This window comes from Aquila chrysaetos, chromosome 18 (assembly GCF_900496995.4).
Source record: "Aquila chrysaetos chrysaetos chromosome 18, bAquChr1.4, whole genome shotgun sequence".
NCBI lineage: Eukaryota > Metazoa > Chordata > Aves > Accipitriformes > Accipitridae > Aquila > Aquila chrysaetos.
In genome coordinates, this window is record NC_044021.1 from 18,366,970 (window position 1) to 18,381,604 (window position 14,635).

At 42.9% G+C, this 14,635-nt stretch overlaps 1 protein-coding gene across 1 annotated transcript in view; it reads left to right on the top strand.

The window, feature by feature from the left end:
• The window catches only part of SYCP2L (synaptonemal complex protein 2 like), a 37,727-nt gene that overhangs the window by 13,831 nt on the left and 9,261 nt on the right, over positions 1 to 14,635 (top strand). Inside the window, exons 21-35 of the mRNA XM_030041583.2 lie at positions 636 to 700; positions 2,293 to 2,341; positions 3,484 to 3,539; positions 4,154 to 4,208; positions 4,762 to 4,918; positions 6,006 to 6,055; positions 7,145 to 7,241; positions 7,668 to 7,759; positions 7,924 to 7,987; positions 9,696 to 9,827; positions 10,542 to 10,666; positions 11,983 to 12,077; positions 13,549 to 13,648; positions 13,729 to 13,787; positions 14,267 to 14,336. Coding sequence (XP_029897443.1) covers positions 636 to 700; positions 2,293 to 2,341; positions 3,484 to 3,539; positions 4,154 to 4,208; positions 4,762 to 4,918; positions 6,006 to 6,055; positions 7,145 to 7,241; positions 7,668 to 7,759; positions 7,924 to 7,987; positions 9,696 to 9,827; positions 10,542 to 10,666; positions 11,983 to 12,077; positions 13,549 to 13,648; positions 13,729 to 13,787; positions 14,267 to 14,336 — 1,266 coding nt within the window. The remainder of the gene's footprint in view (positions 1 to 635; positions 701 to 2,292; positions 2,342 to 3,483; positions 3,540 to 4,153; positions 4,209 to 4,761; positions 4,919 to 6,005; positions 6,056 to 7,144; positions 7,242 to 7,667; positions 7,760 to 7,923; positions 7,988 to 9,695; positions 9,828 to 10,541; positions 10,667 to 11,982; positions 12,078 to 13,548; positions 13,649 to 13,728; positions 13,788 to 14,266; positions 14,337 to 14,635) is intronic.

The following is a 14,635-nucleotide window of genomic DNA, read 5'->3' on the forward strand; positions in this document are numbered from 1 at the left end:
ATTTGTTCAGTTTTGCATCTGAGCTCTAATGATCCTCCCACACTAGATCTGTCGCTGTACTCCTGGCATAGGACCTTGCAACCTGGGTAAATTAACAAGTAACTGAGAGCCATCTGTAGTTGTGTTTCTTTAGATGACTTGAGCACTTGGAAATGTCTATTTCTATTGATTTGTCCAGGTATAAAAAAAAAAAAATCTATGCACTACATGAAAGAAAGTAAATTCCCAAAGCAATAAGTTTAATTTGGAGTAGGTACTTAGCTTATATAAGAACTCACATTTTAGACTTGGTTTGGGGTTTATACTTCCAGGTACTAGGTTTAGATTTTTTTTTTTTTTAACTGGCAGTTCAACAGTGTTGTAACACTTGCCCACTGCACAATGAATTCAAAGCTTTTGAACTACTTCCTTCTGTATCCTCACCCTCTTGGCCGCCCAATTTCATCTCTGAGCATCCCATACTTTCTGGTAGGAAAGAACTGCAGGAAAACAGTTACACCTGGACAGTTGTTGCGATAGGAGGAATGGAGTTTCCTGGCATGCTTTATCTCTGCTTTCAGCAGGCTCTAGGAAAAGAATGTGATTTTGCAGATTTGTGGTTTTAGATCCTGCAACTCTTTTTTTTTTTTTCTCAGGAGGATGTTACCTGGGAAAAGAGAAACAGAAAAAAAAGTTTGGCCAAGCAGAGGACTGAAGGCAGGTATGACACGTGAGCCCTGTGCCCATGCAGGGTCTGGTGTACCAGGTGATTTTAGACCATTTCTAGCACAAATATGTGAAGGTGTGCCCACGGGGTAGGTTGTCTGAACAGAACAGACAGCAAAACAAGCGGGAGGTTAGGAAGGGTCATAACTTGTCTCAGTGGGAACCTTTGGGTCCCCAAAGCAATAAAGACTCCAGAAGCTAACTCTAGTCTGCCAAAAATGCCCTCACCTCTGATACTATGTGACGTTGACTTCTCCATTCTTCCTCACCCAACCATAATCCTCCCACCTTCCAGTGAGTGGAGTGGCAGCTTCTTTCACAAATACCTAAGCTTTTTTGGATATCATCCCAGTTCTTTGGCACCATGCATCCTAGAGTTTCGGGATGGTCTCTTTCTCAGTTTTTCCCCTTCCCTCACAGCCATACATCGGTCTGCTCGTGTTCAAAGCTAGTGGCACTGTGGGCAGAAGCGCTCAAGGATTTGAGGGCTGTATGCAGTCTGCGGCACTGGAAGTCTGTCTTGTTGCGTCCTCCTCCTGTGCTCTCTGCCAAGTGTTGTGTGCAAGTTAATGTCTGCTGCTGGGCAGGAGAGCAAATGAACTGTACGGGAGGATCTCTGCTCCGGTTCGGGCTGTTTCAGGGCTTCCTTGGGTGTCCTGCTTCCGTCTACTGACTCCTTGCTTTAAAAAAAACAAAACAAAAGCCAAGTGTTTAGATGAATTTTTTGATTGCTTGTAGATAAGAATGGGAAAACTTGATGCAGGACTTCATCATTGCCACACGTTCTGTGCTTTAAGACCAAATAACTTGATGCAGCAAATACCGGTTGTAAAACAGGAGCAGCAGTGTAGAAGTTCGAGGTGGAGAAGAACTTCGTAGTTTGGTCATTCTGCTCCCTCTAGTGTTTCACCTGAAAGTGAGCGTTTCTTTCCTTCAGGAAGCCTTAACGAGGAGCTCAGTTCTTTAGTCTTCCTATTTTTCACTAGTAAGAAGGGAAGGGTGTATTGTATGTCTAGCAATAATTGTAGGATTTTTAAAATAGTTATGAATTGGAGAGAGAAATAAAAGTACAGTAAAGTTTAAATGTTGAAAGACATGACAACAAAATCTGGGTGCATACAGAGAAGCGATTCAAGAACAGACATTAAATGTTAAAATTTTCAAGAAGGAATTAAATGGATCTTTCTTCTCTTAAATGCTTCTGAAATTATCTTTCCATTCATGATTTCTTTCTACCACGTACTATTATTATTGGTGATGTGGGAGCAAAATGTCCACTGCATAAACAGGGATAGGCTAACTTGTATCTTCTGAATATTTCTCTTAAAAATTTACAGTTGAAAGAGTGAGAATCAAGACAGACAATAATAGAGACTAAGTAGGACAGGAACAAGTGTGGGTTTTTTAGAAGCTGAGTAAGCAGCATTTTTAGGCATATAAAGTATCTGAGTGTTTACTGTACAATGGAGTTCATAGGGGAGGGGAGTGGAAACAAACCACGTTATCCGCCCCCACAATCTTAGTGAAGTTCTATAGGGTTGACTCTTCACACTTATATGTCACTGCCACATATATGTTGTCTTGCAGGAAGGAAATCTATGACTTTGAGAACTCAGACTCTGCAAGTCATGAAAAGGTAAAGTTGAGACAGAAGCTGTTAGGAGATGCGCTAAGGTCCCAGTCCAGTGGGTAACAGAGTAGTAACTTGAAGCAGGGGATATCTCTTACTGCAGAAATGCAGTAAGGATGGACACGCTGTTACAGCAAAACCACTGGGAATCTGAGGTTCCTGTATTTCTGTGTGGTGCTATACATGCAAATATTTTTTGGTGGGGTGGAGAGAGTGCTCATCACTTCTTGAATCTTCTGGTGGTACTGTATGATAAACCCAACTGCAATAGGAATTTGAGCTGTTGCTTGAGTGAGGCTGTGGGATACCTTTGTGATTGAAGGCCAAGTTCTGTTTGCATTTTAATGAATATTGAAAGCAGTTTGCTGAGCATGCTTCACTTTGTACTCCTAGGCTAAAGCAGAAGAGACTGAAATCTGTTTTGAGCCACACTTGGCACATTGGGAATCCCTGTTTAAAGCCAGTCATTGCAAAACTCTTGTTGGAAATTCAGCTTGACTTATATTTCAAACTGTGAAGAAAAAATTGAAAAAAAATGAGTTGCTCTGCTTTGAAATTTTGACCTCTGTGGGTTTTCCCAGGAAGCTGAAAACTTGCTCCTGATGGCTTTGTACACACCCTTCGGCTTTCAACCTCTTCCTTGGTGCAGGTGCTGTCACTGCTGCCTCTTAATTCAGAGGTGATGGGTGCTTAATGGGACATCCCAGATGTCTGTTGTAAGCTGGACACTGTCCAGTCCTTGCTACTGCCACTGGGTGTCAGCATAAAACCCTGCTTCGTGGTACCCTGCCCAGTGGCCCAGCAGCCTTGTCCAAAGGCTATCCAGGTACTGTGCGCTGCATTTACAGCACGCTGCTGCTAGCTGTGTTAGTGCTTAAAATGTCATTTCTTATGACATTATTGCTTACAATGAGCATTATTCATAAAGCAAGGAAAAGAGAAAGTAACTCCATTTAAGAAGACAAAAGTTTGTCTATTTATGACACTACTTCAATCAACAAATCCCACTCCGTTAAAAAAGTTGAATTTCCATGCAGGACTTGTAATCCATTCCTCCTCTAGCCTTTTTGAGTCCTGATACATTTTAATTTTGTAGATTATTTTACAGGGTAATCAAACTTTAAGGCAAATACCTGCTTCTGTTTTAGGTCTCTGAAGCCAAAGGAAAGATTCTTGGCCAGAAAGTTTCTTCACAAAATCAGAGGTACAGGGTTATACATGCACCATTTATGAACCTTTTGCTCTGTGAAAGAAGAGTTCATTGCCTTAGTTAAACTGTTTTAAGTTGGGATCAAAAAGGCTGTGTGATATTTCTGATAAAATAGTTCCTCACTTAGCTGCCCCAGTATCTGTGGATGTTATCAATACTAATATTTAAAAAGTACCTGAGAATATAAAAGTTACTAGAGAGAATAATGACTCCTGTCCACTTTGTAATAATAAGACTTTAACCCTTAAACATCCCCCTTTCCTGATCATCTGCCTAAATTACTGATTTAATTTTTGAAAAATGCTTAAACTCTCCGCCTTTCTTTGGTCACCTCCAGTTACAGCAAGCTGCTAGGGACTTGCATCCTCTAAGTATGTAGCCTAAGTTTTCTTTTAAAAGGTGCCGAATTTCAGGTATCCCTGATTGCTACTTTCAGAAACCAACCAAAGAAAAACTTGGCTAATGACTGCACATTAATGGTTTGGTGGTCTTGCTGATCTGTTAAGGAGCCCTGCCATTGCTATTTGGCTGTGCCTCTTCTGCACTGCTGCGATGTGCTGTTGCAGCATCTGCTAGTCTAACTTGGGTCTTTATGGGTTACTTGGCAGGAATTATGAAACAGAAGACAAGAACAAGGAATCAAACAAGCTGGAGAGAAGGCCGGTAGGTTGTGTGTGCTTTGACTGCTGTGTGTATCCGCCTGTACGAATCAGTTGCACCCTTAAAGAGGCTGAAGTTTAAGGCTTACCCAGTGCAGAGGTGGAGGAACGTGAGCCTGGTAGCCTCAAAATAGTCTGCTTGCTGCTACTGAAAGCGGTGCTCAGGGTGCGCCAGTACTGCCAGACCAGCAAGTGAACGTCTGTGTTCGTTTTTTCTCGCTGTGCTCTTGGCTGCAGCTCGGGCATGCCGAGGCTTTCCTCCTTGTGAGAACTGTCTTATCCAGATGCCGAAGAGAGGGGGAGATGAGGATGGAGGGTGCTGTAAACCCCGTGTTGGCAAAGGGCAAGCATCTGCCTCTCACTGTTTTTATACTGCTGGTTTGACAGTCAACTGTTGCTGTTTTGGCAGATTTCACGGCTTAAAATGCTTTAGGTACTGCACTGTGGGGAGGAAGAGATGGAATAATTTGGTAGTAAATGAAGGGGAATGGCTGGGGGGCTTCTTGGTGGATGGAGTGAGCTGAATGACCAGGACTCACTCTTAGTAGTGTCTTTAGTCCAATTACAGGAAACATCTTTTCTCTGAAAGCAACAATGAAAATACAAGCACTGGTCAGAGTGAAAAAAGCTGGATCCTTGACCCTCAGAGAGACTCGTTACCAAAATCTCTTGACTATACCCGGAAAAGATCCAGGGTGAGAAGTAAATTAAAAGGTAAGCTTGGTGCCCTGTTGACACTTAGTTATGCACGACGTACTGTACTGCAGATAAGCAAACGCTGATGGTGGTTTGAGAAAGGAGGATTCGGCTGAGTCCTGATCTGAGTGGGAGAGAGCGGGCTCGAGGCCAGCGGTAACGGGTGCCCTGTGGAGAAGGAGGTGCATCGCACACCCTTGTGCTTGAAGAACTGGGCTCCTGTCCCCTTTCTGGAGTGGGGTTCAAAGGTCCAGGTGGAAATTGGGCACCTAAATGTCGGTGGGGGTGCAGCCCTCTGTGTAATGGGGCTGAAGAGCCCATGGGTGCTGAGCTGATGGCTGTGTTGGTGCTTTTAAACACAAGAGGAGAAGATCTCTCTGGAGCTGCCATACCTCCTCCCTACAACTTTCCACTCCTCATCTCTCTAGAAATACAATTGACTTGGGGAATAAAACTTGAAAAACCACACGGTTTGCAGATGATGGCACTCTGCTGCCCTTTTTATCCACCAATGGGCCAATTGTCCTCTGAGTGATCTACAAAATCACATGTGATGATCTCTGATGACTTTCTCTGCTCAAGCCTGGCCAATAGCAAACCTCCACTGCAGCCATGCTCCGTGGCTGTGTCAGCTGCTGGGACCTCCAAGTTCCAACTAAGTTGCCCTGAAAGAGTTGGAATGTCTCTGTCCCTTTCATGGAGAATGAGCCTTGTTCAAGTAGCTGTTGGTTTCTGTAGGGATGAAGAAGAAACAGAAGGTCGAGGGAGAAATTATGCTTTATACTGTGTTTCTATGGGAATTGTTGTTCTCACTCCAGTGCCAGCCTGTGTGTCCTGGCTGGGACTTGGGGACCATCAGATAAGCTGCTGAGCCTGCACCTTTTTTGGCAGCTGCTCTGGATGCTGCGAGTTGCGTATGTTTGCATCATTGCATCTAGCTTTGTTAGAAAGGGGTTTTTTGAAGCTTAACACAAGGGTTGTGAATTTTTCTCTTGTAAATGCCTAGAAAACCAGACTCAAAACTGAGTTAAGTGTGATGCAGACCTTAACTGGGTAAGGCACGTGGTTATGTTGTCAGTAACCTGGTAAGCTTTTCTCCCTGCAGTGCTTCCAGTGTCTTCTGCAAGTAGTGGCAGTGACTACCAGACAAAGAAGGTAAGGAAGTGTCAAGCTTAGGTGCCCCAGATTTAAAAACATTACGTATGAGTGGGAATTAAATAAACTGGTGTTATCTTTCTTCTCAAATGTTCTGATGGACAAATTTGTCTGCTAAATATTGCTGAGAGTGCATTGGTCTACTAGAGAGTGGGAAAACAAGGTTGTCTTAAGAAAACATGGGAAACTCCATAGAAACACCTGTGTATGAGCCCTAAGCATGTTGTTCTGAAACAATAATATTTATCTTTGATAGACAGAAAACTGGGCAGGAATTGCTTGGTGTGACACCTGCCTTGGGTGATGCAAGTGTCACTCCACGGGAGCTAATTCGGCTCTAGGGACCTGCCAAGAGCTATTGCTGCCTATCCAAATACCTGCAGAGACCCCAGCCGGGTCCCACCAGGCTGTCTCCCCATGCTGTTCTCTGCCCTGTTTTCTGCGGTGCCTTGGGAAAGCTCAGGTTCATCTCTGCCTTTTGCTGGAAAATTTCAGGGCCTTTATTCTAAGCCCTATGCTCGCGCTGAGTCCTGGTTCACATACTGTTCTTTTCTACTTTCAGCTATAGCTCTGGGAAAACTAACCGTGGGTGATACTGATGGGGGAATTAGTGGACCAGACATACATCAAGCAAAATAAAACACAGTTTAGCAATGCCAGACTTTTCTAGTGCCCAGCTGTTAAGTGCTGTGTATCATATGTTACAGAAAGGTCCCCACTTAAATAAAGTTTGGGGAAAAAACTCTCCAGAACTGGTAGTTGCATTAAAAGCTTTTATTTTCCCCTGGAAACCTTTCCTCTCTTTGATTCTGCTTATGAAAAACTTCATCCACTATACAACTCTAATGGCTAAAGGAGAACTTATGCATGCATTGAACTTCAGGGCACAGATCTCCTTCAGTGTGGGAGAGAGCTATCAATATATTGGGCATATTTCAAGTGTATCTCTGCTCTTAGTGGCTCTAAAAACCAAACCAACCCACCCCCCCACCCCCCCAAAAAAAACCCAACCAAAACCCACCAACCCAAATCCCTACTTCTGTAGTAATGTTTAAATAAAATACATGCCTAGACCTGGTTTCGTTTTAGCAGGGAGCATCAAGGCGAAGAGCTCAAAAAGAGATGTCAAGGAAAAAAAGTACATCCAGCCCCAAGGGAGACAATTTACCTACAGTGAATCTTGCTGGTATTTCTTTCTTAATCTTCCTCAATGCATTAGAAAAGTTGTTTTGATATGTGTGGGTGTGTGCTTTTTTGGGTGGGTTTTTGTGGTTTTTTTATTTTGTCTTTTTCCATCATGTTTTTCTATAAGCATTCTGTTTTGTCATATTTCTTGTAATGGCTGTGAGGGCTGGATATTTTTTGTAGATAGTCTCTTGAGCAGGGAGAACACTAGCTGGGGCTAACGAAAGGTGAAGGAATGAATTTAACTGACAGCTGGAAATAAAACAGCCTTTGGACTGAGTTTGAGCCAGTATCTGTTTCCTGCATGAAGAGATAAAGGAGAGGGTGGTGGTTTCTTTTTTCTACGTATGTCATTTAAATTGACATTTCTAGTCAATACAGGATTCAACCTCTATTGCCTGTGTTGTTTGGCTGATCTCTTGTGCAGATGAAATGCACTCAGAAGAGCTCAAAGGGAGTCCGCTATTACTTGACATGTCTGCCGAGGGCTACTCCAGTGATGAGGAGGCGGCCACACAGGTGTGCAGTATACAGCACTTAAACTCCTTTTAATCTGCTGTCGGGCTTCTTCTCATCTAAAACCAATGTATCATGTCGCTTTGCTTCCTATAACTAGACAAGTCCCTGACAGCTTGTCTGCAGTGCAGGGGGGGATACCTTCTTTGTTTTCCTTCTTTCCTTAGAAGTTTCCCGATGCATCTGCCAAATTGTCAAAAGAAGAAGAAAGTGTTAAGCGGAAGGACTCAGGTTTGTTGGTCTTGATAACATGGAAGAGTTGTTCAAAAGTAGAAATCAGTGTTGCCCAAGTTGTCTTTTTCTTTCAAAGACAGATGAGCACTGAGTTTTTGAGATACTTTTTGCATAAGAAATACCTTCTGTTTCTGTTTTGTATATCATGACAGACTACAGTAAGATGCTTTTATATACATTCCTGAATTCATCACTTGACTCTTAAATCCTGTCCTTGATCACAGGGGAACACATAGTGTAGCTATTAAGAGCTGGGGATTTACAAACTAGTGACCCAAGAGACACACAAAACCTAATTTTTAATGATTTGAACGTGCAGTGCAACTTCAGTTTAAAAAACAAGTGTCCCTGAAAATTAGTGACTTTCTTTATACCTAAGAATATAGATGTAGATCACTGTTATAAGCATTTGGTAAATGGTGACTTGTACTAACGCTTATTACTGCTGTAGCTTTTTTTAGGTAAGTGGCACTTAGGGACTTTTTTAAAGTGAAACCAAACTTGTACAAACTAATTAAAAAATGCAGCACAGTCTCTTTGTGTGATTGGAGGGAACCAAACTTCAAGAAAGTTGAACAGTAATGGGCTGTCTTCATCCTAATAGTCTTGATGGTGAGGTAGTTCTGAGAGACTGTCTTAAAGTTATTGTTGTGACTGTGGACTGAGTCACTGAAGCTTTGGTTTTGGACAAAAGCATCCCCTTTCTTGCGAGCTGGCTGCGTTCATGTTCCCAATATGTCTCTTACCTGTCCAGTATTTGCAGAATATACCTTCACTGCACCAACACATCTGCTTAATTTTGGGGGGAAGGTAAGTGCTGAGGACTTAATTTTCATCACTGTTTACAGTCGTAAAGCTGGAGAGGAGTTGATACCATGCGAAGGTATAAGTAGCATTATGTTCAGAAATTTCAGGTGTGGTCTGTGACTGCAGTTGAAGTCTTGCTCTGTGAACCCTAAATCTACTTCAGTGTGCTCCTCATGGTCCCACTGTCCCCTTGTCCTGGGCTCCACCGCCTTCCTGCTTTCTGCCCTCTGGAGACTCCAGAGAGGTGGTTGGTCGAACACAGACACCTTGCTGAGTTCCGAAAAGGAGACAGTGAGACAAAGGGATGATTTTTTTGGGGGTAGCTTTTCCTTAAAATACAGGCTGCAGCCTCCCTCACTGTGTTCCTAAGGGTTTTCCTGGGTTAAAAGCAATTGTATGGTAACTCTAGTGAAGTTGCAGAAAAGGAGGCTGTTATGGGTGTAGTTAGTTTTTCTCCTCTTCTGTATTTATGCATTTTTTTAATTTATTTTTTTTTTTTAGGAGCAGCTGAAATTAGCTTAGGAACAAATGAGCATAAACAGATTGTGAGCTTGGGTTGGAAAAGAGAATGGGAAGAAGCTGGACAAGAGGATTTTTTTATGGTTAGAGTAGTGGGCCAAGAAATGAAATTATCTTTAAGATTGAGATATGGTAGCTTTCCAGTTATCTGAATAGCACTAGGCAGTCTAGTTGCCTGCTTTTGCGAGGGAAGAGATTTGCTGGTGAAGTCTTATCCTGTCCTGTAAGTGTGATGCCAGACCCTAAAATGAAGTTGCCTGCTCTTCTGCAGCATTGGTAATTCCAGTGGTGCTTTCTGTGTGAGTAACTGGTAGATACTGCCACGTACCTCGTGCGAAAGTACAGATCTTTTCTGAAACATCTTCTGTTCTCTTTCTAGATATATTAAGTGGCACTGTCATAAAAAAGCCTAAATTTTCCGGTTGGGAAACAAGTCATTTGTCCTCTGACACTTCCTATAAATCAAGGAAACATTTTGATTCAGTAGAGAAGGAAGCAGAGATCCAAACAGGTAAAGTCAGGCTGGCAATTAAGGTGAAGTGTTTAAATCCTTTCAGCTTTTCTTTTTTGATGGTAGAAATCATAGTCATGTGGAAGCTTGGAAAGAGGTATTTGTAGGGAGGATATCTTCTCCAAAAGTAAAAATGTAGCAGAAGGTGCGTATTGCAGCACTGCCATTGGATGCCATGCATGTAGAATTGTGAATAAGGAAATTTGGGTTCCCTAACCACAGTCCACTTGGGAAGCCACTTAATAATGTCTGCACTTTCTAGTCTTTCTCAATAGTGATTGTCCAGAGCTATTAAAAAAAAGAAACTGAAAAAAGCATGCAGATAATGGACAAAGTAACTATAAAACACTGCTAACTCTGAACAGAAGGGGGTTAGGCTTTCCTTGCAATGTGTAAGTAGAACACAGGAAAACAGTGGCCTGACTCTTCCCCCCCACCCCCGTGCTGTTCTTTTGCCACGTTATCTGTAAATATGTTGCTCTTTGTGTTTGGTTAGTATTGTGCCTCTTCTTCCATGCTGCTTTCTAACAAGTCTTTCCTAATGCATTTTGGAGCAGTTTCCCTCCTGCTTGTGAGCTCTAGAAGAGCAAGACTCAAATTCCAGCTCTATAACAAATGTTGTTCACATGAATGACAAACCCTTCAGTAGCAGGAGGGTTTACGTTCCACTAAACCCTCCAGCACAGTACTAACTGGGCATATGCTTTCTCCTAGGTCAGCAAATGGATGATAGTGTGGATGATGCATTTTTTTCCAAGATGCTGAGTGAAGACTTCAGTGATTCAGGGGTGATTACTGCATTTGAAAGCTTTATCGGCCAGCTAAAGAAATTGTTCTCGGTAATGTGGACTCTCTTAACATGTGTGCTGTGTGTGGCATTTTCTCATAGTATGCAAAATTACCTTTTTATCACCAGGGGAGTTGGTGCAAATATCCCATCTATATTTTGTGCCCAAGAGCAGGGTTTTGGCTGCAGTGGCTGTTAGCCTGGAGCTCTTAGAAGTATTCTGCACAACCTGTATTGAGAGTGTTACAGGAAGGGCGTCAAGGGAGTTTTTTAATCAGGTTTTACCTTTTTTGTCTTATTTATATGTTGGAACATCAGATTTGGTTAGGCATTTCAAATACTTTCCTCAGAGGGAAGGGATCAAAGCTTTTTGAAAGGTAATCCAGTGCAGTGGCAGTGTACCTACATCGGACCTGTGCGTTGTTGTTCTCATGTGTCTGTATCAAAAATACAGAAGCTCCCTTTTGGAGGACAGAGCAGTTTCACTGCAATGTAAGGCAATGCAGTTTTTCATAATGAAAACCAGAAAGCAATACAAGCTGTACCTATTGACTAGAACATGTGTAGATCCATAAGGACACGCTTGCATCTTTGAGATTAATGGTATGTGGAGGTGTTGGTTGCACAATTGGTAGCATATAAGTTGTGTACTCTTGGTTTGCTCAACTGTATAGATATACTTGAGATGCAGTGCAAGCAACAAACTGCTACTGTTGATTTAGCTATAACAAGTAACATAGGCATTAAACCAAGTTTAATATGAGACGACAGGATCTGACCCATCGCAAAATCTTCTTGTGTTTAGAAGCTTTGAACAAACCAGACATGGCAGAGCAGACTTATACTGGATCAGCACTCTGTATTGTGCAACCATGATTTTTTTTTTTTTTTTTTTTTTTTTTTTGAGCTGGTGCTAGGTGTTCACACTAAACTTTTGGCACTAAGTCCTTGAATCAAGGCTGGAGGTGGTGCATTTACGAATCAGTTATGATTAAAATGCACACAGTTTGCATTAATGCTGATCTTAAGTGGTGCTAACAAAGACCTGGTTTTGTGCAGTTAATTGTGTTGGAGTATGGGTGAAGCTTGCTTCTTTGGGGCTAGGATAACATGGCCCTCACCTGAAGTTGCATGTGTTACATAGAGGTTTGTTGGTGTAACTAGTGTGGCTAAATGAAATCAGTTCATATTTGCAGTACCCTGCCTACATGTCATCTCACTTCAGTTAAATTTGACTTAAGATAGTTTCTGCTAAGCTGAACGGCAGCATGTGGAAGGATTTGTGTTCCAGGGAAAGGTTTTGCAAACTAGACTTCTAGGTTTTGGCTTGGGCCGTTGCCCATCCCTAATGGTGCGTCCTGTGGCTAGTCCCGCTACCAAAGGATGGAGACCAGTGCACAGAATGCCCTGAGGACTTCGGAGAAGAACGTGTCCACCCTCCTGAACCAGATACACAAGTGCAGGTAAGTTGTCTGCTGCTAGCTGAAAACAGCTTCAGCTTTGTGTAATTTTCATTGATATGAAAAGGAATGCCTCTTTGTAAATGAACCTGACAGTAAGCCACTGCACTTATTATGGTTTGTAAGGCAAAATAGCTTTTGTGTGTCTCTTTTGCTTTTCTGTAAGAAGAGTTTCAGAAGCGTAGCTCCTGTGATTTATCCTGCTTTTCCTGTAAGGGGAGAGTGGATGGATTAATGAATGCAAAGCAAGCTTGAGTTAGGAGCAGTTGATGAAGCAGTCCTTGGACTGTCTTCTGATTGTCATCAGTGTTCACAAATCTGTTTAAAAGCCCTTTTGTTACACTTAGTAGCTTCTTTTTCTACATGTTTTGAGAAAGAAGCCAGACTCTGATTTACTTAATGAAGTGAGGGAGAAGAAAAGTAAGGGGCCTGTTATAGACCCATTTCTGTAGATTGTTTCCATGTGCATGAAATAAGTGTCAGCTAGTGGACTTTACAGGCACCCACCAGTTGGGGCTTTAGGGTCCTTTCGCTCGACAGGTTGTCAAATTTCTCAGGTAGAAGCTAGACAAAAAAATCAATTATAATAGTTATGGATTTGTTATAAGTGAAATACAAGCAGAGCCTAAGATATGAAAGTCTATCAGGCCTCTCTATCTACTACGCATTCAGTTTGCAGGATTTAAATCAAATGCAGTATGAAATAATAGCGTTTACAGTGCAAAATCCCTGGTATCAGTAGAATCTCTATGAGCAGAATTTGCCTGTCATTAAGGTACACGGCGAAGTTGGTGTTCCAAAAACAAAACCAGAGGATGTTTTGGGGTGGAAGATAAGAGTTGATGGCAGTGAGATGCTGCCATGTTTTGATATTACTAAGTAAGTAACCTGGAGCCAACCCGAGCTGCAGTATAGTGGGGACAGAGCTGTGCCAAACCTGTCCTACCCTAGAAGGGTAGTTTCTAAAGTCACCATCAGATGATGACTTGGCATCGCACTGCGAGGGGAAAGGTGGCAAACCCAAGCGAAGAAGGGTGCTAGTGGTGAAGGCTTAGAAATAGCTGGTATCCTGTGGCAACACCATGTGTGTATATCAAACCCATGGTAGGAAAACCCATCAGATGTTTTTTGTGCCAAGATGCTGTCTTCAGCTTGGGAAATCTCTGCTGAAATCCCTGGAGGCTGGGAGAGTATGCAGGGCAAGTATGGCACTGGGAACCCTGATGTACGCTCTGTCCTGGGCCTCTGTTACTGACTGCTATGAGACAGGCTATTTGGCTAAACTCACCTTCAGTTTGACCTGGTACAGCTATTCATGTGCTCTGTGACATACCTGAGAACAAAACTGCCCCGTGTATTTCAGCAAGGACGTTTGCTTCTGCCTAAAGTCAGGTTTGGTGCTGAAGGGGTTTGTCATCTGCCTTGTGCTGCTGCATATTAAAGTGTCGAACTTGTTTCTGTTCTCCATCACTAGGCTGAGTAAGCTGGAGACCTTCCAGAAGATTGTTGTTGAAGAGCTTGCCAGTCTTGAGAAGGAAACTCAAATGTTGGCAAACATGGAGAAGGATGCAGTGGTGTGTAGGACTTCTCGTGTGCCAGCCCGCGGAGGTACCCCTTCCCAAGTAATGGGGGTTTTCTTTGGGGCTCTTTTTAGGACTTCTGGAATGCGCAGTTGCTCAAACTGAATTCTTTCTGCAACCAGCAAAAGCAAAGGTATGTGTCTACCAGCTGTCCTGCATGCTCACAAGTCCTCTGATGGTCAAAGAGAGCACTAGTTAGGCTGGTGTTACCCTCGCTGGTGTATCAGGAAGTATTCTGAACCCAGTATGGCATCTCCACTCGGTGTCCACTGATGAAGCCTTTGCAGCCTCATGAGGGTTTTGAATTGGGACTGGGGTGCAATGAGGGACTCTGCATGGGAATTTGTGCAGGACAGGCACATGCTTCAAGAGACCTGTACCAGCATCTGGAACAAGGTGCCCCCTCTGGTCATGTCTGTATTTAGGGGTCAGAGGGAGTGGAAGGAGGAGATCATTTCCTATACAAAAGATACTGTCGGTGCAAATGCTGGGCAAAAAGCTGCAAAAGTGGGAATCCTCAGGTTCATTTTTATGGTAAATATCTGTGTTCAAGTTTCATCAGTAGGAACTAATGCTTCACAGATAAACTAGCCAAGTTCACTTCTCTTCCAGAATTCAATCTGTTGACTCGGCCCTGGGTGAAACAGCAAAGAGTTTTGCTGACAGTATCCAGAATACAACGGTACGTGCAGTATGCAAGCAGCTCTGTATGGGTGGTGGACTCTGAGTTGTGGCTCGACTGATAAGTGTTAGAAGTGAACAGCTGAAGTCTGGGAGGGGAAACCTTTGGTTAGCTGATCTGTGGGGCTGGTTCTTTGTGGGATCCCTGGTCCTGATGCACAGAAAGCATTGAGAAAGCAGTGTTTGCCCTGCTAGGGACTAGGGGAAGTGGTCAAAAAGCACTTGCCTAAGGGGGAGGGTAAGGACAAGGACCATCAGGTAGTGATGCTTCTCCTGTGTTTGTATCTTGGGGATTCCTTC